Below are 23,643 nucleotides of genomic sequence, written 5' to 3'. Positions count from 1 at the left end.
TATGATTTTCGCCAACTAATTTCGCTTAACTGGGTGTATTCGAATAGGTAGGGAAAGATCACTATCGTTCATTTCGAATCCACCACCGTAAAATGTGGGACCCATTGAAACACCTAATCCACCTTCCCCGTCATTTGACAAATAGTAGTCAATGGACACTTTTATCCTGTCCTAATCACCTTGCTTAATTTAAAAGTGAAGGAATAGAAAATATTGTTTAAAAAGAAACTTGAAAACAAAATAAGAAAATAAAAAAATAAAAAAGACTGGTGTGAGAAATGGTGTTCAGAATCTCAGATGACTTGAAAGACTCGAGGCGTCAGGGAAGACTTTTAAAGACAACTAACACAAAATTTCTTCTCCACCCATTCCACACTGCATTTGACGGAAGCATAGTTGGTGCCCAACTCATCTCTCTGAAGTCTGATCGAAGAAGTAGTAGCCACCGGAACAAACCCAACCCAGCCTGGTGAAGTTATAATCCATCCTGCACACCAAACAGAAAAGCCCTTCAATTTCATCATCAATCCCTCTTGGAATTGTTTTCTTCAAGATTTAATTTAAGTTTTCAAGACCCAGAATCGAATGGTTTCCTTTACTTGTATAGCTAGCTATACTTGAATCAAAGAGAGAAGAAAGAGTAGGAGTGGTACCCAACTCCTTAGATGGGTCTTCTACCTTGGCAGCGAGGGACAAGAACAGCTACGGCTCGTGATGGAGTTGGAATTGGTGCTCAAAACCCCATTAACAACAAGAAAAGATGGTCTAGTCTGACGCCCATCTTTGCTGCCATCGTCGTTATCACAGAGATTAGCTTCTTGAGTCGCCTCGACATGGCCGAGAAAGCTGCCATGGTCCATAGTTGGACCAACTCCTTCTATTCCTCGGATTCCACTTTCACCTCGACTGGCTCTTATTCGTCTGTTCGTGGGGCTGCGTCAATTTTGCCACTGCCAGAACAGGTAGATTCTTCTTCATCTAGTGTTGTAAAAAACGATGGGACTGAGAATTGCGAGGAATGGTTGGAGAGAGAAGATGCTGTGACCTACACACGAGATTTTCTGACTGAACCCATTTGGGTTTCTGGTGAAGAGCAGGTTAATTTTTCTTCTTCTTCTGTTCTCCTTCCCCGCCCCTCAACTGTAGTTGTTTTGATATGTATACTTCCTTTATACTTTTTCTCCTGCGAGCATTGAGGGTTCCTGATTATTGGTCAGAATAAAAATCCCCTGGTGGTGGATCAATTGATGGGGAACAACACCTCACAATTAAGAGGAAATCAGTTCAGTTCTCATTGAAAGTTGGGACCTACCAATTTGAAACGAGAGAAAAACGTTTGTCAAACTAGTTTTATATACTGGGAGTGGGGTCAATCATCATACACAAATAAAATACCAGAAAAAGTTTGAGTATGAATTTACATATGAACCCTCATGAGTTTCATGCTATTGTGGAAGCCATCGGCCATATCTGGTATATAGGTTCTGTCATTAGAAGGCATTTTGTATTGAGAAAATGGAGAAGGACCACATTTCTGAATGTGGTCAAACCCAGGACCTACTCTAAGAATGCATGCCAGATGCAGCCTAATCTTGGCAACATTGATTTACTGCAGTGTTTTTTCTTGTTATCTCATGTATTAAATAGCCTAAGACAGTGGGTACACTTGTACCTTTGCAGTTCTATCTCCTTGCAAGTTGAATTAGCTTGTATGCTTGCTGAAATTTCAACCCTAAAGTTTGTGTTATCAGGAGATGAGAGGATCCAGTAAATAGAATACAGAAAACCCTTGGAAATTTTTTTTCTAGGGATGGCTGCCTGGAAACTTTTAGGAAATGTTCAAGAGCCGGCAAAGAACTTCCATTTGTTGCTCCGAGTTCATTACTTGTTTAAAGTATGTCTGAAAACGAAATACATTCAGTGCTAAAACATAGAAGATATACATTAACATGTTAAGAGTGACACCCAATATAACTGCTGGGTTGCAAATGTGAGGTTGGTACAATTTACCCCATTGGCTGTGTTTGGTTGCTTTCTTAGACTGAAGAAACTACGGGTGTACTGCTTGATGAATAAGAGAGGAAAAGGTAAAATGGGGTGGGACAGGTGCACCTCTGTCGAAATATGAGTTTGTTAATTTAGCTGGGTGGGAAAATGAAAAGACAAGCTTCCGTTGATTTAGGAGATTGTATATTGAGGTGGCAACGAATTTTCCCACCCCATGCCTTTAGAAAATCCCACAAAAAGTAGTGAAACTTTGTAGAGAAGGAGATATGAACATAATTTATGATGGTGGAATCCTCAATTTTTATTTTTCTGAGAACTTCCTTTGCTTTCCTTTTATGTACCTCACTGTACTTAAGATGGGTCCCAAACATTTAACTATCCTATTCCTTATTCATCAACAGAGACACCCTAAAAAAAATGGAAGGGAATAATTTCCTTCACCTATTATTTACTTATATCTAGATTATCAAAGAAAAAAATGGTGAACTCAATCGCTATTGTATGGTTTTCCAAGAATTGCAGTAGCTAGTTTGTTATTCCCTCCATTATGATATAGGAAGGAGAAGCCAGGTATGACCAATTATCTCGCAACTTTATTTTTCCCTTGCTTTGCCCATCAATGGATGAGACAGAACTAGGGATAAACTTCGATGTAGCCTCGAATGAATCAGGGCCAATGCCAAGACCTTATTCACAACCAACTTAGATTTTCAGACTTAAGGTTAGGGTTTATTGGAATTTTAGGTAGGGTCGAAGAATCTAAGTTTGAGGGTTTTGGATTAAGTAAAAGGCAGCAGCTTAAATAAGAGAATAAGCTACTTGAACTGGTAATCCATACTTCATCGGGGTTGGTGATGACAGATGGTTGTGGTTTCTGGAAAACTTAGGATCAAGGTCAACAGGTAATTACATTTGATTTAGGACTACGTCAGGTGGTTAGAACTGCTGCTCTGCTTGGTTTCTGAGTTTTGATGTCTGCAATTTTTGGAACCCCCCCCCCCCCAAAAAAAAAAAAGAAGTCTACAAAACAACATGAAGAAAAAAAAAAGAGAAGAGGTAGGGGGTAGGGGGTAGGAGAAAGGTTGCTGACCTGCTTGGTAAAACAACAAAACACTTCCCTGCAGCTGCAGACCTTGCTCTGAAGTCTTCAAAAAAGAAAAAATAGAAGCAAGGGGTGAGACAGAGGTCCCAGACCTTGCCCCGGGGGGGGGGGAGGTGATGGTGATTTCCTTCCTAGGTCTCAGACCTGCTTGGCAAACCAACAAAGCCGGCTCTGCAGCTCCTTTGGAAGGCAGAAAGGTCCTACACCTTGATGAAGGTTCCTGCCTAGGTAATAGACCTGCTTGGTAACTTAACGAGCAGTGCGCAGCAGCTATTATGGGTGAAGAAGGTCCCTGACTTTAATGCTCTAAAGTCTAAACTCAATTTTATACAATATTTCAACTAAACTCTGGTTGCTTTATTCTTCCCACGATGGGTTATGAATAGAGCCTTGCAACTTAAAGGTGAAGTAGGAATAAAGAATGCTAAAAGAAATAGAACTTGAAACCTACTAGACAGGACCTCCTACTAGGAACATGACTTGGATGCTTAAGGAGCCTAGGAATTGAATAAAACATATTGAAATGACTCTACTGACCTTACAACTTAAGTTGAACTGAGACTTCACTAATTAGATGACTTGGATCAATTTGGAAACTATTTTTGTTCTCAGCCTAGAAACTCAACTCTTAGCCCAATAGGATAGGACCTTAACCACGCAACCTGTAGGACAAAGGGTCACAACCAATATGTATCAACCCTTGGTTTGTTGATTGATTCCAAAGGAAGATAATCCAATTCAGTGCTGAATCTGCATCAGCCTTTCCAAAAAGTAGTCAGTTTTCCCCAATTCTTCAACTAAATGATCATATTTCTGTTTGTTTTTCCTTTTGCTTTTCTTTCCCCATTTCATGCTCAAAAGCAACCAAAGACAGCATTATTGTTGGTCAGTCATGTGGAAAATCTGATATTTCTCAGACCATGTTTAATTTTAATAAAGAAAGAACTTCAATCTATGCAACAAAAATTTATCATGAGACATTGATGTGGATATAAACTTCAATGACAAAATTTCCCTCTTCATGGTAACAAATCTGAATCATCTGATGTCTTTCTTGTTGAGCACTATGAAAAGCTTATTCCTAGTAATTCACAGTTTCTTTCTTCTGCTGCTTTTTCCCCTACATGTTAGAATTCCATCCCTTTGGATGTATGTCTTGATTTCCAGTGGTAATATAAGATTGGAATTGACGTTGCTGTACCACACTTATGTTGTCAAACTTACTTAATTGAGTATTTTGAGACTAAATTAAGTGTCCATTTGAGTTATATTTCTAAATGGTACATATGTTTATCTGAAGACCTAGCTGTGATATAATGAAATTCTATACAGGACTGGCAAACGTGTGGTGTACGGTGTAGATTTGGGGGGTCGACAGGGAAGCCTGATGCTGCCTTTGGTTTTCCTCAAGACAAAGGGACAGCTAGTGTTCTCCGGTCCATGGAATCCTCTCAGTATTATCAAGAGAACAACATTGATCAGGCACGACGGTGGGTAAGCACAGTCTGAAATGGCTTTTTCTGCATATTGGGACTTGCTAGTGTTGGATAAAGTTCATTTTTATGTGGCCATTTCTGGCTGCTTTTTTTTGGAATGAAACATATTGACTATTGCATGCTGGTGGTATATTTCGTTTTTCTCGGACATGACTTTGACTACTTGTAATGTGCTAAACTCGGGACTTCGGCTGACCAAAAGTGTGCAAAGAACTGGGTGTGGTAAAAAGTAAAAAATTTAGGGTGGTGACATTCTCTTGTTCTCATTTCTCAACCTCCCTTAGTGAAGCCTTCCATAGTGATGCTTTTTCTTTTGGTCATTTTGGGTTCTCATGATTGACTGTATGAACGTAGATTAGAAAGATCATGATCAAGACTTGGGGTCAACTTTTCCTTGTGTACATTACTTTCTAATTATACAGTTCTAGAGGGGAAAAAGAAGAAGAAGAAGAAACTTACCCAATGACATAGCATTGACCTAATACCTTGTGTTGGCTACTATAGATAGAACAAGAACTCGCAGGATCTTGTGAGATGTGTCGCCTTTTCATTGGAGTGAGACGGGATGAAGATCAAAATAAGAAACTGCACTAACTCGGTTGAGATTTCAATCAAGTCTAGCTGTTGGTTCTGGCAAGATTTGGACCAAACCACTTCATAAAAGGTAGATGTTCTGCTTGAGTCAAGTTATCTCGACGGATCTCACGTGCTCTCGAGACAGTTTGCCTAGGTGCTTGCTCTCAGATCAAAACTTGCATTTTCTTCTGATAACCCAACCAAACCTTTTGGATTGATTTATTGATGCAGCACAATTTGAGATGGAGATCCGATCGTTTGTTATAACCGATCTATTTTTGAGGAATCTAACTGCCAAGAGGACAACTGATTTCAATGGAATTTTTCCCTTAAAATTATTGCTAATTGTTTGCTGATTTGTAAGAGAGAACAATTGATTATTTGGGCCCACAGCCAGATAATTTGTGATCAAGACTGAATCTGCTTTCTGAAAAAAGGATTCTTGGTTACTGTTCATTCCACAGTGATGTGAACAGCATTTCAAGTGATTTTTCTAATAGATAATTGGGAATTTTCTTGGTTATATTTTAGGATATTTATGTAAGCAGGGTTTCTTCTTCTTCTTCTTTTAAAAACTCAGGTAGGATACTTAGAATTAGTTTTAGTTAGTATTAAACTTGGTAAGAATCCTAGTATAGTTGTTTTCCGATTGGAGTATGTCTCTTTTATTATTTAAATGATTGTAATTAGCCAAAAGGACAAAAAAGATGAATTAAAGCTTGAGCACATCCCTTCCCCCCTTCCCCTTTTTCTCTCTCTCTTCTTCTTATGAGTTTTCTTTTCCCCCCTTACAACTCAAATTTCTTCTCAGCGTTACCTCTGTTTATTCTGTCCCCCATTATATATGAACTTCAAAGTTTGAACTCTAAAGATGTCTATTGTATAAACAAACTTGTTTGGACATTAATGTATAGTTAACTGCTTAGCTGGAGTATACGATGTTTACAATAGGGCATTTTAGTTTTACTTCAGCATAGCAGCTTCCAACTTGGGGTCTGAAATGGAACTCTCATTTACATTTGTGTTTCACACATCTGAGGGCACTACTTTACTCGAAAAGTCTGAAATGGGCAGAACAGCAAGTTTGAGTCAAAATGACACCATTTACCCCTTGGGCAATTGAGTTCTGGAAAAGAGTATGTACAGTTGAAGGGGTGAGATTGTCATTGAGTTTGAGGTCTTGATCTATGCTGGCTACATGAATAATGTTGCTTGAGGGTTAAAATCCTGAGACAAAATTTTGGATCAATGACCAGATTGTTTGACAAAAATTTGGCGCCTATAGCTAAACCTATGCAGGCCTCCTGTATTAAAAGTTTTAGGACTGGCATTGCATGACAAAACTAGATTTTGATTAACTGACGATATTCAAGAAACTGATATTTGATAAATTTTATTGTCTTAGGAAAGGGTATCATATTGTGATGACAACTAGTCTGTCCTCAGATGTTCCTGTTGGTTATTTCTCGTGGGCAGAGTATGACATCATGGCACCTGTACAACCAAAGACAGAGAAAGCTCTTGCAGCTGCCTTCATTTCCAATTGTGGGGCTCGTAACTTCCGTCTACAGGCCCTTGAGGCTTTAGTAAAATTGAATATCAAGATAGACTCTTATGGTGGATGTCATAGGAACCGTGATGGAAGAGGTGCACATATTAACTAAAATTTATCTTGCTTGATTTGATTACTATTCTGGTAACTTTTTGAGTATTTTGAATTTATTCTTTTATTTTTTTTGGTTTTGCACTGCCATATATCTCTTTAATTGTTTATTATAGTAGGTTTTCAATTCATTTTGGTTCATGCATTTACTCGTTGAGTTTTCTGTGTCCATACTTCTGGTTGTGGGACATGAATGGGATGAGTCGATAAGCACACGGTTGAGGTTTAAGGGAAGGCATTGTACATTGCTGACTATTTCATCATTAGTTTCTCCCACCTCTCTTAGGAAAGTTGATACCAGGCTAAAATTCGGTTAATTTTTGTCCTCTTTTGCTACTACACATGTTACTAAGATTATGTTTTCAAAATCAAATACGAACTTTTGATTTGATGTTTCTGTGACATGCAGATTTCCACAGCATGTATGCAAAAGTTACTTAGAAGGAAATATGCACAAATAAGAACCATCTTTTGCTAAAAGATCAAATAGAAATATTTAATTTGTCGATTGCCTTATTTCTGTATGCATACTGGATATCATTCTGCTCATTGTCACATAGAAAAACAAATATAAATGTCCATATTAGTTGATCACACACCTTTTAAAAAATCGTAGGAGAGGAAAGAATAACACATGAAGAAGCACTGCAGAAGACAAAGTCTAAGGTGAAATAAGTAGATATACATAAGAGAAGAAGACCACGGAAGAACCAGAGCAAAAGAAGCCAAGCAACACTCAGAAATCAGAATTGAAGAACCAGAAAATAAGATGAAAAATAAGAAGAATAAGTTGGAACAGGGAATAAGAAGAAAAACAAATACATAAGAACTTACCTGTCACTGGACTGGCTGTCAACCCTCACGGATCTTGGCTTCCCATAGTCAGGAGGGGTGAATGTAACACTGAATTTGGAAGACCCAAAAAAGTAGCCAAACAAGATATTTTTTAATAAAAAAATAATAATTCAGATTAAGGGGCAGTCCAAGCATATCTAGGAGAGGGGTAGTTACTAGTTAGGTTATTACTCTGCTAATAAGAATAGGATAAATAGATGAAATCTACTGATACCGAATTCAGATGTTGAAAAGAATGACTAAACACAGACTTGAAATAATGTATCAGTGGATAAAACAAATAGTAACTTATAGGGGTGCAAGGGTTGTTCCTGATGTCAAAACTGAATTAAAAAATTAGGTCTGAACTTTACAGTAGATTTTGTGCATACGTTCATAAACAGATAACATGTATAATATGCAAACATTAGTCGATGATGCTTAAATCAGTAGGTAAGATGATAGTGGCAAATTATGAAAATTCCTAATAATTCAGAATCAGCTATTTAAAATATGCTAAACTTATTGGATAAGGGTATGGATTATGGAACAAAGGTCAAAGGTTGAAAAGATTTTAATGCTGAAGTCCTGATATGTGTACAGATACTGTTTGGTACACTCAAGATACATGGAATTATGCTAGAAAAAAGTTATGGTACACCAGGCCTTTTCTGGAGAGGCAAAGGGAACTACATCTTTGGACTGCTTCATTTCTTACTCATCAGATTTATGAGTATTTTATTTTATTTTATTTTTTAGTTGATTATTGGATCAAGTGCTGGGTCAAGCTATGAATCTTCTCCTGATATTTCAGATCGATGGGACATTCTGGTGCAGAATTTCAACAAGTAGAGGAGATGGAACTGTTATTTTGGGGTCAAGTAAGGCTTTAACTAATACACCCAATGGGTTATATGGGCCGTGGACTAAGTATCGAGGAGTTCTCTGTTGTAATGGACCTAAAAGTGCAAATAAGGGATCTTGATCCTATAAGAAGTAATGTAGTTAGTTTCTAATTTGTAGTAGTTTAGAAAATTTTCATTAGAAAGTCCCCAGGAAGGTTTGAACCCCCCTGAGCTAATAATAATAGTGCAAAGTTATAATAAAGACTAAAAGTTATGATGCTACCTTGATGATTTTTGACAAGAAACCAAGGAAGAAAATTCGACTGAAATAGGAATTTTGACCTTGCAAAATGCCGAAATTTCGATGTTTCAGTCGAAGAAACATCGAAATTTCGGTCGAAACTGAACACTTTTTCTAAAAATTAAAACTTCAGTTTTGGGCCTCATATGGATTCAAAATGATTTGGATTCTTGCATACTACCTGTTTTAAGCATAATAAACACTATAATACTACAGTTTACCAAACAAACCATTGAAAATGTAACATCCAAGTATATACTACTTATGAGAAGAAGTGAGAATGTTACCAATTACAAGTCTACTCTATTCCATGTCTCCCTCTTCCGGCTGCACCCCATACAAATGACAATACAAGTCCCATGATGTTTACCCCATATGGTTGTCAACGTAGTCTGCAACTGTAGCCCTGTACATGGCCTCGTGCACATGCCTAAGATTTCCTGATGGTGGGAAGTTCTGAATCTTCGAATAAGGAACTGGTTCAACTGCATATGAAAAGGCTGGTGGTGGCTGTGCTATAAAGTGAAAGATCTGCTCAACAAATGAAGAAGCACCCTGGTTGTCAGCACAAGGTCCATCCTGACAATAAGGTTCCAGTGGCTGACTCCAATAGGTGACAGTGGGAGGGACACCATAAGTTCCATAACCATAAGGCTCCACTAGTGGTTGACCCTTAATTAGTTTTTTTTAATTTTTTTTAATATTTAAATATTTTTTTAATTATTTAAATATTTTTTTAATTATTTAAATATATATTAAATATAGTAAAAATAAATAATGAATAGAAAAAAAATTGATTCAACACCATCACAGAAATATTGTGTTTCAACTCTCACATACATTGATTTGAAGCTCATACATCTACTACACATATACATTTTTAGTAATATACATAATTTACAAAATAATTTTTAGTAACAGAAAAATAAAAAAATAGTGGGAAGAATAAAAAGTTAATTTTGACACTACAAATTCATAGATCAACACTCTAAAGTAAACATACTTAAATTTGGAAGCAATCCAAGAAGATTTAAGGCACAAACAAAACAAAAATAAAAAATGAGGAAGTTGGTTACTCACCTTGCAAGATTTGAAAAAATCCACAAATGGAGGAGCAAATCTAGTGTTTGAATGAAATGGAGTTATAGAAATTAGGTGAAAAGAGGGATGAAAGCAAGAGAAATAAGAAAAAAGTTCAAAATAGGGTCGAAATGTAAGAGGCAATATCGCTCAATTTGGGTTGGAACAACGATAGGTCGACCGAAAATGGTGATTTCTATAACTGCGAGGTGTTGTTTCGGGTCGATACGACATGATATAATACATTTCGTGTTCCTACTGTATTTCGTTTCAATCTGTGATTTTGCAGATGTTTAGACCGAAATTTCGATAATTTCAGTCATATTTTCTTCCATGCAAGAAACAAAATGTTGTCATATAGTAATATTATCTAGAAGGTAGAATTGCCTGTTATGGTATCTTACTGTAATGATCCCACATCGAGAATATTTTTCTTCTAGTTTACCATGTCCAATCTCTTTCCTTGTTAGAGCTGAAGTAGATCCTCCAATTGGCTTCAATAGATAAAGTCCATTGTCTAGTTTACCATGTCCAATCTCCTTCCCCGATCCTGGAAGATACAGTAAGATGGGGAAAAAGTCACTTTACAATTCAAGTCATGTTTAAGGCTACTGATATAGAGCAAGTTAGTAGAGAAAGAGGGAACGTGTAAAACTTTAGACAAAGAAAGTGATGGAGAATGCTGAATGGTCCCTTTTTCCAGCAATGGAAGAATAGGAGCCATCAGCAATTCGAATTTTATCTTTTTTCAGAAGTTGGAGCTTTATGTAAGAAGAAAGAGGATGAACTTGTCATATGATCTGTGGCTCCTGTATCAATGATCCAGGGAGCAGAAACTGAAGAAACATGGTAGCCTATAAAAGTTTTACCTGAAGTAGCAAGGTAAGAGTTGGTATAGGTAGTGGAGGAAGCAGTAGTGGAGTCTGTATCGGCAGTAGAAGACTGCAAAATATGTCGCAGAGTAGCTAACTCCTCCTGTGAAAAATCAATGTCTGCAGAGGGTGTTGTGGAAACCGTCTCAGAAAGATTAGCCTTCGGTTTTTCCCTTCTTTGTGCCCTTTTTTGTTCAAAATCAGTAGCTTTCCTATGGAGCTTCCAACAATTGGCCTTGGTATGATATGGTTTGTGACAGTGCTTACACTTGACAATCTCCTTAGTTGAATTAGATTTAGTGCTAATAGACTGTAAGGTTGATTTCTCCACAATAGGAGTATGAATCATGGCTAATCGACGACTTTTCTCACACTAAACAAGGGCATAAGATTGTTCTAGTGTAAAAAAGGGAGAATGACTTAATACTTGCATTCTGATCTAATTGTACTCCACATTCAGACTTGCCATGAAGTCATATACCGAATCTTATTAACATGCTTCATATAAGTAGCTACATCATCCGGATTAGAGGGGTGATAATCCCCATAATTATCCAATTCTTGCCAAAGAGATCACAACTCAACATAATATTGGGCCACAGTCAATTCCTTTTGGGTAATCTTACAAAGCTTCTTCCGTAGCTCATAAACTTGTGCATCATTCCCCAACTGTTCATATGTTTCAGTAGTAGCCTTCCAGATTTGGGCGGCAGTATCAAGTAATAGGTAGCCACGGGCAATATTTGAATTCATGGAATTCTAAAAGAATGACATAAGAAGAGAATCATTCTAGATCCATTTATCCTATAAAACACTTGTGGTGGTAGGTTTGATAGTGGCCATGTTTAAAAACTTGTCTACAGTTCTTCAGTCTTCACTCTTTCAAAATAACTGAAAGGCGCAGAATACAATAACCAAACCACCCAAACTAATGATAGGATTCAAAAGGTGCATATAAGGAACACCATGTTTTTTATTTTTATTTTTTGGAATTATGGGAAATTACAAATAAGCCCCTGAAAAATCTGAATTTGCAAATAGGTCCCTGAAACTATGTAAAGTTACAATTATGTCCCTGAAACTATACAAATTTACAAATAGCCGTCTAAATATATGCAAATTTACAATCAAGTCCCTGAAACTATGCAAATTTACAAATGAGGCCCCTGAAACATCAATATTTTTCCTTTTTTTTTTTTTGGGCTAGTAGAACCACCGGTTAGGAGGTAAAAAACCAAAATATGGTTTGGTTAAAGTTGGGCTGGTTTGGTCCATATTAATTTAAGGGTTGAATAGATGTTAAGAGCTCTCATTTCAAAAGAAGAGAAGAAAAAAATCAGGAGCATTGCAGCGTGGAAATTAAGCAAGAAGCCAAGAATATTGAAGGTTACCTAGAAAGTAAGTGGAGAATCACCACAAAATTTCCCTGATCTACAGATGAATCTCCAAAAACAGTGCTAGAGTCAAAGAAGCAGTTGAGATCTTTGCATTTGTAAATGGCGAGGGCTTCTACAATGCGTTTCAGGAGAAGAAAAAAGAAAAAAAAGAAGACGACGAAAGGAAGAGAAGGGCAGAGATGGGTTCGATTGTGGGTGATAGGTTTCAGCGATGACTACGATCAGTGTTGGTGATGGTTCTGCGATACATTTCAGAAGAAGAACGAAAAAACATAAGAAGAAGATGAGGTTGCACCAGATGGTTTCGGTGACGGAAAAATAGCAGCGGTGGTGGAGGTAGGTCTTTGTTAGTGAGAAATTTTTTCTTTCTCTCTCTGCAATCACCCGTCTTTGCGTACCCGCCACACCATACTGTATGGCCTGCATCCCCTCCAGAGATGCCTTTCCTGACCGCCATCACCTAAACGAGCATGGCGCACCCCCCACCTAGGGTGTTCCGTACAGCTCATTGCCGCTGTATGACGTGACATAGTTCCACCTCTTCTATTGTCACAGTGGACTCTGAGAGATCATTGCAACTCATTGAGTTCGAAGTGAGAGTCACCTGCTTCTTTCTACACTTGCCTTTATTCGGTAACTGAACAACCTGCAAATTCTGTATGCCTGTACCCCTTGCCCGAGTGCCAATTAGAGTTCCACTTGTTTCAACACTCCCCGCAAACCTGTACAATTTACTAACCATCTTTCCCACATTACAACCATGGATCCTCTTGAAACTTTAAGAACTCCACCTTCAGATGACCATCTAAAACTTTAGAATCTAGAGTACTCAATGAAATCAGATTCTTCCTTAGATCTGGCACATGTCTAACCCCAATCAAAGTTCGCACAATCCCATCAAACATGTGAATCCTTACAAGTACCAACTCGATAATCCTGCTTTCCACATTATTTGCCATTTTGATAGTACCACCCTCACATGTATAATATATAGCGAACTAGTCCCTGACTGAACACATGTGAAACGAACACCCAAAGTCTAAAATCCAATATGAAGTATCCAAACTTGATGATGAAGTCAAAAGGACATCCACTTCTAATTCATCGTTCCATAAGACAACAATAGATGATTTATCACTCTCCTCGTTCTTTTTTTTTCCTATACTCCTTACGCCTTGGACAATCCTTCTTCATATGAATTTCCTCTTTTCAATAGTAGCCGACTACTTTTCGACTAGTAGACTTTGAGTGACCCCTTGTCTTGCCAGACTCCTCCATTCTCCCACTTGATCTTCCTCTACTATGACCACCCCTTAGAACCAAGGCACTACTTTCATCTGACTCCCAATCATTGCTATTTTTCCACCATGTCTTATTCATCAGCAATGCAGTAATAACATCATCAAGTTTCAAAGTATCCTTACCAAAGTAATGTGGTCACAATGTGATCAATGATTAAGGCAATGATGCCAACAAGAGTAGCGTCTTGTTCCCCTCCTTGATCTCCTCGTCAAAAGCTGACAATTTCATCAAAGTCATGTTGAACTCATCCAACTGCTTGTCAAAATTCGCTCCCTCTAACAACTGAAGGCCATATAACTGTTTCTTTAAAAACAACCAATTTTTCAATGACTTAGACTTATATCTTCTTTCCAGCTTTGCCCAAACTTCCTCTGGATCTGCCAACCCGACAACTTCATTAAGAACATTATCCACAAGATAAAACTGGATTGTACTATTTGCTAGATCCCTCAACTCTTGCCACTCGTCTTCCTTCATCGCCTTTGACCTTTCTTATTTTTTCCTAAGAGCCTTAACAGTCCCTTCCCGCATAAGGATGTTCTTCACCCGCTGTTACCATAAGGCGAAATCATTATGATCATTAAAAAGTTCTATGTAGAAATTAAAACTCTTCACCGCCATCTAATTTGTGCCCTTCATGCCTGTCATAAACCTAAAAATCTTGTTCGTTGATCTTTGTACGAACCCACAAATTCAATACCAATAAAACAAATTCTCCTCGATTCGTCACTTCAACTAAATCCGGAAAGCCCAAAAACCTTAGGAACACCTACCCCTGTACAAAAAGTCTTCACACAAAATCCTATGGAAACAATCTGTTAAGTAAAAAGTCCAATAAAAAAAAAAACACTTTTCCCCTTTGTCTTTTCTTCCACCAAACCATTTGTTTTTTAAATTCCACTTCCACATTCCAACTTCCAATGCAACCAATCAATTTGTTTAAAGTAAATCATCAAAAAAAAAAAAAAAAAAAAACTGAAAATGAACCTAAAAAAAAACGCCTCAAATCTTTCATCTTCTTCTTCTCCTTTCTCAAATCTCTCTCTCTCTCTCTCTCTCTCTCTCAAAACACATTTGCACGCACCACCCACCGTGTTCACTTTCGGAATTATCAAACCAGATCGTCCCTTCCTAATGATCAATAATTGATCGTCACTCCCCCTTTTTTCATTCACAGATCCTTAATTTCGATCTAAACAACCACAAAAAAAAGGTTATAAAAAACTTCACGATCTCCAAACTAGAAAGTCGTGCCTCCGATCAATCCGTCGAAGCCTTCTTCATTTTCCGTACCCTGACCTCTCCTTCTTAGATCTTCACACTCCTCTGGCGACTATCCATCAAACCTTGCTCTAATACCACTTGTTGGGGATATAGATGCACAACAACGAAGAAGAACATAAGCAAAAACACACAACCGCAAGGAATTTTAACATGGTTTGATAAAACCCTGCCTAAATCAACCAGAGAGAAGAAGTTTCACTATTCCAGAAAACCTTACCACTCTTACACATCACAAAGTGCTACTTGACTTGTTCCCTACTTTATCCTACAAAGACTATTTATAGTGAAACATAAACCCTAATCCCAATGTAGTTATAATTTTAACCCAGTGCTACTAATTGACCCAAACCCTGTTTCAATTACGAATACAACCAAAACTATAATTATATGGACCCACAGAATATAAGACACCCAAACCCAACATGAAGAACTTGGGAAATTGGGATGATTTTAGGATGGTGTTGAGCTTCGTGGTTTAGAAGATTAGGAGAAGGCTTTTTTTTTCTTTTTCCTGGGGTTGGATGGACCAAACTTATTGTTGTTGCTGGTTCTCCCTGGCTGTATTTGTTTGGTTGGAGGAGCTGAATAAAGGCTGGATTCTTGAACTTGGAGAGTTTCAACTAGAACCACCGAGGCATCCCACCAGAAGGTGTCAACTAGGCTAGCACCATTTCCACCAATCTTGATCAAACACGAGAATAAGTCTTCAGCAATGAGGTAGTAGTTCCAAAGCAGCTTGTGAAGAAGAGTTAATTTGGAAAAATTCAGAGATGTCTCTATCTCCGCACACACAACACCCCCCCCCCGGCAGGGTGACGAGCCCGAAGTTCTCTCTATTTTTATGTCATGGTCAAAGGCCTTCTCCTAATAGGCCTATGAGTGGAAATCCTTGGCTGTTTCTAATTACACAAACACATCCTTTCTTAGATTCATGGAGAGAGAGGTGTCCTTTTTCAACTTAAAAGGAATATTACCTAGGCCAAAGTCATTGAAAATGATTTTTGATTGAACCACTGGTTCAAAGTCAATTTAAAACATAAATTAAGAAGTATCTTTTTTGGTTGATAAAGCGCTTTGCAATTAATTTAAACAGCAAGTACAAATTGAATCAGCTGTTACCCACTTCCAATCCCTTACTGGGCTTGGGTTGCTAGACTATTAAACCATTGTGAGCTATGCCTGGCTTGAAACATTGTAATTTGTGTGGTGTTTAACAATTTCAATATTTGGATTAACTTAGGTGTACCGTGTACCCTCCAGTGGCCAGGTGTGTTGCTTGGGGTTGGGTAGCAAGTCCATGAGCCTTGGCTCATTGCACCAGATCACGTCAACATGAAACCATTCCTGCATCGCCTTCCACAGTCCTTGCAATACACCATGTAGTACTGCATCCAGTGTGTGAACGCCCTCCATAGTTCCCCTAGAAATGACACGAAATCTATCCATAATGAAGAGACCCCATGGCCTTTGTGTATGATTTTTCTTCCAAATTACTTGTCAACTATTCAAAGGCCCTGGGGTCTAACCATTTGAGCAGATGATCTGAACAACATAAAAATTCAGATTGGCTAGTCATTGACTGGTCAGTAATGTACATAGTATCTTCAGTTCTGCGGTGATGTAGACCACTTGAGCTTGGAGGCAGAGTTCCATTCATTCTGTACCTGTTCACCATTCCAATGTTCTTAAAGATTTATGTCACTTATTGATCTCCTCACATGCAATTTGTTGTCCCTCTTAGCTTAAGTAGGTTTTACTGAAGGAACCTACCGATGATTGTTCCCTACTGAGGCGACGAATTAGAGTCTTCAGTATCATTGGTCACAAGAGAAAACCCTGGGAAATCCAAGGAAGCGATCAAATTTTAGGCCTTTGCGATAAGCACCACACCTATTAAAATATCTGTCCAAAGTTAGTTGCTAGATCTGCTAGATTGGACAGGAGTCAACCTATATGACATATACCAAACAGTATTTCTAGTATCACAACCAGGAAATTTCTGAAGGTAGGTCCTGGAAATTAGATGGTACAGACCAAGGTGGTGATATGTTTTGTTGGGCTTCACGGTAGTAAAATATAAGAATGGAATAAGGAACTCATATTCACATACGCTCATGTAGAGGTTCACTTATAAAGTATTTTTGCTTTTAAAATCTTCATTCCCTGTTTTCCAGTTCACAAAAAAAGACTTGTGTGAAAATAGAAACCAAACTAGAATGGACACAACTTCAAGGAGGAAACTAACCATATCTAAGCGAAGGAAACCGACTAAGAAGCCCTTGTGTAATCTATCCCTGCCAAAGAAATAAAGTAAATGTTGTTTCCTAAGTAAAGCTGATCCTAACTGCAAACAAATACATCAAGGATCAACTTTAAGCCCATATTTTTTTTGCACTTATGATGGATGAATTAACCAAAGACATTCAAGATGAGGTTCCTTCGTGTATGTTTTTTGCTGATGATATTGTGTTGATAGATGTGACACAAGTAGGGATTAATACCAAGTTAGAATCATGGAGAGCAACCTTGGAATCAAAATGCTTTAAATTAAGTAAATGAAAATGGAATATCTAGTTTATAACTTTTGTCTTGATCAGGCGGATGATAAGGTGGTGAAACTTGATGAGAAGGAGATTCCTCAAAGCGATTGTTTTAGGCAACTTGGCTTATTCATAAATAAATAAAAAAAGTGATATACAAGATGATGTTTCCCAACAAATTCAAATAGGGTGGATAAAGTGGAGAGGTACATCTGGGGTCTTGTGTGATTGATGTATTCCTTTGAAGCTTTGAGAAAAATTTTATAGGATTGTTGTACGATCATCTATGATGTATGGTGTGGAGTGTTGGGTTGTTAATAAGCATCATGTAGATAAATTCAGTGTAGCTGAAATGAGGATGCTAAGATGAATGAGTGGAAAAATTAGGAAGGGTAAGATAAGGAATGATCATACTAGAGCTGGTCTCGGAGTAGCTCCGATAAGTGATAAGCTTCGAGAAAGTCATTTGAGGTAGCACAATAACGTTCAATGGAGGCCTGTAAATGGTCTTGTACGAAGAAGTGATTTAATCCAAATTGAAAGAATTATAAGAGCTAAGGGTAGACCTAAAATGACGTCAAGAAAAGGGGTGAGAAAGGACATGCATAGCTTAGGGCTTATATCTAGCATTGCCTTAAATAGAGCTAATTGGAAGGCAAGAGTCCATGTAGCCAACCCCATTTCGTTGAGACAAGGCGTGTTGTTGTGAGTCTTGTGACTACATCCAAACTAAACTGTCCATGATTGCCAAGGTAGAAAACCGGTTTAGGACCAGTCCTTCGTTTCAGCCAAGTGGGTCATGTCAGTCCAGTCAATCTAAGGCAACTGCATCACTAGAAGGTTCAGCCATTGAAGTGTCCTATGTTGACTCTGACATCTTTGGACTAGCCTGACTTCCCTTTTAAGGCCATTTAAGTGTAAGGATTGCCTTATAAGGTGCACTTTTTGTTTGAGTTGCCAGCAAACTGAAAACTCACAGTAGACCAGTGATTGCAAAGGTGAATGTTTGATCATACTGCCTTGCTTTGGAAGAATCATTGAATTATGTGCACTTGCATTTCCTTTTTTGCTTTGGAAATGTGGACATTTCCTTGGATGAACCAATCTTATCCGTCTGCCAGACCATGCCAAGCACCCTTAGGAACCTGCTATGTGCATGTTTGCTAATGCTTCTATTCTTATTTTTGTGTTTACCAACATTTTAGAAGATAAAGAAAACAAATTTTCAATCCTATTAAAGACATTTCTGGGGGGAATCGGGTCTAAAACTAAATACTACTTATGCCCAATATTTGCCCACAATTCATGACCCTTGTAAAATGAGGAGGTCTCCACTACTCTTCTATCTGAAAATGTTTGGAACAAATTTACCAAACATGTATGGCCTAAAATTGTTTTTCTTTAGCACGGAAACAGAAAAGTAAGCATGCCTTTGGTACGTTTCCTTTTAGGGAGACTAGTTCTTGTGTAAGACCGTTTTAACATGTTTCTGTGTTTGGAGACAGTTCTTGTTTGGAAATGGGCACTAAATAATCCTATTCTAGGAATATTTTCTAATTAGGCCCATAATGTGAAAAATCTAGTTTTTGAGCAAGGGCGGGGGGCGGGGGGCAGGAGAGCAGGAGAGCAGGAGAGCAGGAGAGCAAGGTGCAGGGGGTTTGTGAGCAGTGGAGGGGGTGCAGGTGGTTTTGAGAGACCTTCACCATTGGGACCATTTTATCAAGTTTTTGTTCCCCGAGCATGTTTTGTGAAGTCCGTTCTTCGGGCCACTTTTCTCACCTGTTCGTTCTTCAAGAACAAAAGAACAAACGGTCTTAACAAATGCCTACCACCCGTTCTTCTGTTTTTTGAGAACATAAGAATGCCCAGAATTGTTCTCCGAGATCATTATGTGATGCATCACCAAAGACCAAGGATAAATCCTTTGCAGACATAAAGACCGGCTATCTTTATTGAGAAGCTCTGCAAATATTTCTTTATCTATATTGATGATTGAAGTGACCATGAATCATGATCAACAATCAGATGACTCCATGGCTGATCCCAGTCAGACTCCAGCTTGTCTAATTCTTATCTAGATTACCTCTTCACTAAAACCTTGAACAGAGTTGCACCCGATGATCAAAAATAATATAATAAGCATAGTAAATTTCTGATCAGTAAGATAAAAATACCCAAGGAAACAATTCCGGATTTGACTCTTCTGATGCTGTGGTGAGTGACTTGTGACTATACCCTTCTAGATTTTCAGTTCGCCATCTTGTTCGTTATTATTGTGGAGATCATGTAAGCGAAAAGCCATAAAATACCTTGAGGGAAATGGCTTGTGTAACTCTTCATTTCATTGGGATCCAATGTTACTTTTGTAATTAATTACCTTCGATTCTTCTGAATAATGCGGAATAAATGCTAGTGATATAATTATATAAATAAATACATATTTAGATACAAGTATGACAATTTAAGTGTTGCAAATCGGTAAGCTGTAACCAGGCTTCACTGCTATAGGACTTAGGGGAACTGCTACCACCAACTTTTAACTGATTGAGATCTATGCAGAAAAATCAAATTTTCTAATATTCCCAATTGTTTGATTGGTTAAGTAATATTCGTATTTTATCCATTCAAGTAAGAATTTTATTAGAACACTCATTGGGTGAGGGAGAGAAGAAATGTTATAGCTTCAGAGGGGGCTTTCTCTATCCTAGGTCTCCCCCATCGCCTTAGAAGAATATGACCTGATGAAATGAGAAGTTCGTTTAACTTTCTCTATAAAATAAAGGAATACTTTACCTTAATTTATTTTGCAAGTATTGTGTGCGTGTGTGTGAGAATCAAATGCATCTCTTGGGAAAGTCAAATTACTTATATGCTCTTGAAGAATGGTTTACTTTGATCAATTTTATTTCAATTCCGTGTGCCAATATCTATTAGATTGAAACAGCTCTCTCTTCTGGTGAATGAAGCTCTAAATTCTTTTCATGATTTTTACAGTGGACAAAGTGGAGACACTGAAGCGTTACAAGTTTAGCCTAGCTTTTGAAAATTCCAATGAGGAGGACTATGTCACAGAAAAATTCTTTCAATCTCTGGTTTCTGGTATGGCTGCCATAGTTCACCCCTAACTCGACCCCCAATCATATATTTCTTTTCTGCTTAAGAAATTTTGGGATATATGCTTATGACTGAAGTCTGAAACCTTTGACCTGTGGAAGGTCGAGCCAACTTGTTTTACTGGCTGGGCCAGTCTGGGTTTCAAAATTCTGGTTTTGAATTCATAAGACTTGATCTTCTCCAAAGAGGTTCCTGTCCCCCCCCCCTCACCCCAACAAACAACCCCTATTTAAAAAAAAAAAACATCGTGTGGCTATGAGTTAGCCTACTATTGTCAGTCTGACTTTTTTGTGAAATATCTCTTTTCTTCTAGGATCCGTTCCTGTAGTTGTTGGTGCTCCTAATATCCAAGAGTTTGCCCCATATCCTGGATCAATTTTGCATATCAAGGAGCTAAGTGATGTTCCTTCAGTTGCCAAGACAATGCATTACCTTGCACAAAATGCTGATGCATATAATAAAACCCTAAGGTAATAATCTTGTCATTTATCGCAGATTTAACAATTCACATGATTGTCTTTTGTCATTGAATATACGTAGTTTTTTTTTTCTCTTTTTTTTTTTTTTTTTTGGTTGGTGGGGGGGGGGGGGAGGTTTGTTATTTGGGTTTGGATGATCATTTTGTCACATACCATTATGTAATTTTTCACTCTCTTTGTTTTGGTTCGCTCTATTCAAAGTGAGTCTAATATGGTGGTGTACAATGGATAGGTGGAAGTACGATGGTCCATCTGATTCTTTTAAGGCTCTTGTGGACATGGCTGCAGTCCACTCATCCTGCCGCCTTTGCATTCACCTGGCAACGAAGATCCGGGAAAGTGAAGAACGGAATCAGAAACGTCCCTGCAAGTGCATCAGAGGCTCAGAAACTGTATATCATGTTTATGTACGAGAAAGAGGGAGGTTTGAGATGGACTCTATTTTCTTGAGGTAATCTCATGCAAAGTTTTTGGCTGTGATTTACCAGTTTGAATTTTCCAATTTTTCCTAGTCCTACGGTCTTCGAGTTGTTACAACGAGGGGTTTTCTTTCATTTGCCCATCTGTTGAGCTGAATTCTAGCCTTTGTTAGCTAGTAGGATCACTTCTCCATGATACTTGGTATGTGGATAATTTGAGAGTAATAAATCAGCAAAAAAAAGGGGTAATTGATACATTGAAGTGATTTCCATTGCCATGTTGAAAATGATGTATCAAAATACTGGTCAAGTGATTGATGCATCTATGGTATTCTTACCGAGCTGGAATCCATTTCTGGTGGAAGCAACGTTAAATGTTATCAGATATCTACTTGATGCTTGAATTTGCTAAACTACCCTCGACGCCCTTTCATATGTGAGTAGTGCTATCCAGAATACATGACTTTATCAGGGCTCATTTTTCTATGACAATGTCAAGAAGTGAGAGAGTGGTTTAGTTTCAGTGCTTGAGTTTGGTCGGAATTTGTTAGAGATCCATAAGCTTTATCATTTATCTCAGTGAAAGAATGAAACTTGCTCTCATTCCTTTCCATGGTGGACAGATCCAGCAATTTAACCTTGGTGGCCTTGGAGTCAGCAGTTCTTGCGAAATTCAACTCTGTGAAACACATACCAGTGTGGAAAGAGGAAAGACCTGAGAGCATTAGAGGAGGGGATGAACTTAAAATTTACAGAATATATCCACTTGGCTTGACGCAGAAGCAAGCATTATACACTTTCAGGTTCAACGGGGATGAAGATCTGCGGAAACATATTGAAAGCAACTTATGTGCCAAATTTGAAGTCATTTTCGTCTAGAAAATGAGGAAGTGATTGTACCCAGAGCTGCCCTCTTTTCATGCTTCAAGCTAATTGAATCCTTTTTTCTGAGAATTAACAGCTCCCCCTGGAGGAAAATTAACAGGTTGCAGGGACTCCTGATTCAAATGAATAATTAGAAGATATACTAGAACTGTAGCATTGAAGATGGATTATTCTTTATTGTGGCTTACTTATCTTTGCCTTTTTTTTTTTTTTTTCCCGTCGCAAGGGGGGGTGAGGGGGGGGGGGGGGGAGATTTTTGTTGTAATTTTTTAAAAAATTTTTTTAAAAATTGGTGGGGGGTTTTTTTTTTTTTTTTGAAAAGGGGGGAATTAAGGTGGCGTTTGGTTCCACAATTCCCTGAAATCCGCTTCTGTGGGAGTCATGAGTCTGTAGGAATCAGGTTCTGTAGAATCATATTCGTAAAAAAAACTGTTTGGTTACCCCGATTCGGAAAGTGAATGTCTCGAAAAACCATTTGGTTACCCCGATTACGAAAGTGAATCTGTCTGAAAAACCATTTGGTTACCCTGATTCTGAAAGTGAATCTGTCTGAAAAACTGTTTGGTTACCCTAATTCTGAAAGTGAATCTATCTGAAAAACTGTTTGGTTACCCTGATTCTGAAAGTGAATCTGCTTTGTTATTTGATTTGATTAATGACTGAGCATAACAATTATTTACAAAATTCAATAAATCAACCATGAAGAAGAGGAAGGAAGGCCAGTAGCCTAACACATAGTCACTCCCAAATTGCATCCACCAGTTCCCTTCTTTTGGGTCCTGCATTGCCATAGGAGATAAATGAACTTACAGATTCAAGGCAAAAAATTATAGCAACTGCATACCATCCATGTATACCATGCAGCTCATCTTGACAAAAATTCAAAATGGGGATGAATGGAGAACCAAACGCCTCCTTCTAGAATCAATCGGTCCCAAAAATCCATAGGATCAACAGTGACTGAACCCAACCTGGATAGCCAAATAACCAACTTTATAGGCATAAGTGAATTTGTACATTATTTGTGTCTAGTGCCAAGTATGACCTCAGATGAGGCCTATTAGAGGGCTAGTATACATATCATTGGCACCATATAGTTGAGACTTCCCTGATTTCATTGGGGCTATTCTTTTCCCTCTTACCTTCACTTTCATTGGGGGTGTTGGTAGCCACATTTACATTGGGATTTTTGGCAGGAGAAATGTTGTAGAAAAATAAAGAGAAACTCCCAATTATTGTTAGCTATATTTATGATGAAACTCTCAATTATTTTTCATACTCGGATTGGGAATGTCAAGCAGTAGGATCTCTTTGTTTTTGTTGGAAACAAATAATTTTATATGCATTGTTGGTAAGGACCATTCACATCTACCACATGTTAGAATTGATCGCTTATTAAATTTTATTTATGCTACTATCTGAAGATAGTGACTCTTTCAGATTTGTT

General features: G+C 38.0%; 1 protein-coding gene across 1 annotated transcript; it reads left to right on the top strand.

Annotated features, from left to right (window-relative positions):
* Positions 1 to 279: 279 nt before the first annotated feature.
* Positions 280 to 22,397, top strand: LOC149016126 (glycoprotein 3-alpha-L-fucosyltransferase FUT11-like). Its single transcript, XM_089157254.1, has 7 exons — positions 280 to 1,097; positions 4,442 to 4,599; positions 6,587 to 6,828; positions 20,294 to 20,398; positions 20,727 to 20,883; positions 21,125 to 21,343; positions 21,935 to 22,397. The coding sequence occupies exons 1-7, from the start codon at positions 666 to 668 to the stop codon at positions 22,188 to 22,190; spliced, it is 1,569 nt and encodes a 522-aa protein (XP_089013380.1). The 5' UTR covers positions 280 to 665; the 3' UTR covers positions 22,191 to 22,397.
* Positions 22,398 to 23,643: the final 1,246 nt, after the last annotated feature.

Source organism: Hakea prostrata, chromosome 5 (genome assembly GCF_041222555.1).
Source record: "Hakea prostrata isolate BN-2017 chromosome 5, UWA_Hpros_2, whole genome shotgun sequence".
In the NCBI taxonomy this organism is placed as follows: domain Eukaryota; kingdom Viridiplantae; phylum Streptophyta; class Magnoliopsida; order Proteales; family Proteaceae; genus Hakea; species Hakea prostrata.
Note: the sequence above shows the minus strand (reverse complement) of the source record. Positions and strands in the feature narration are given on the sequence as shown.

Bases quoted from the DNA above. Each gene is read 5' to 3' on its own strand.
- LOC149016126 (XM_089157254.1), top strand. From the start codon at position 666: ATGGGTCTTCTACCTTGGCAGCGAGGGACAAGAACAGCTACGGCTCGT. The intron at 1,098-4,441 runs GTTAATTTTTCT...AATTCTATACAG, and splicing joins GGGTTTCTGGTGAAGAGCAG to GACTGGCAAACGTGTGGTGT. The intron at 20,884-21,124 runs GTAATAATCTTG...TACAATGGATAG, and splicing joins GCATATAATAAAACCCTAAG to GTGGAAGTACGATGGTCCAT.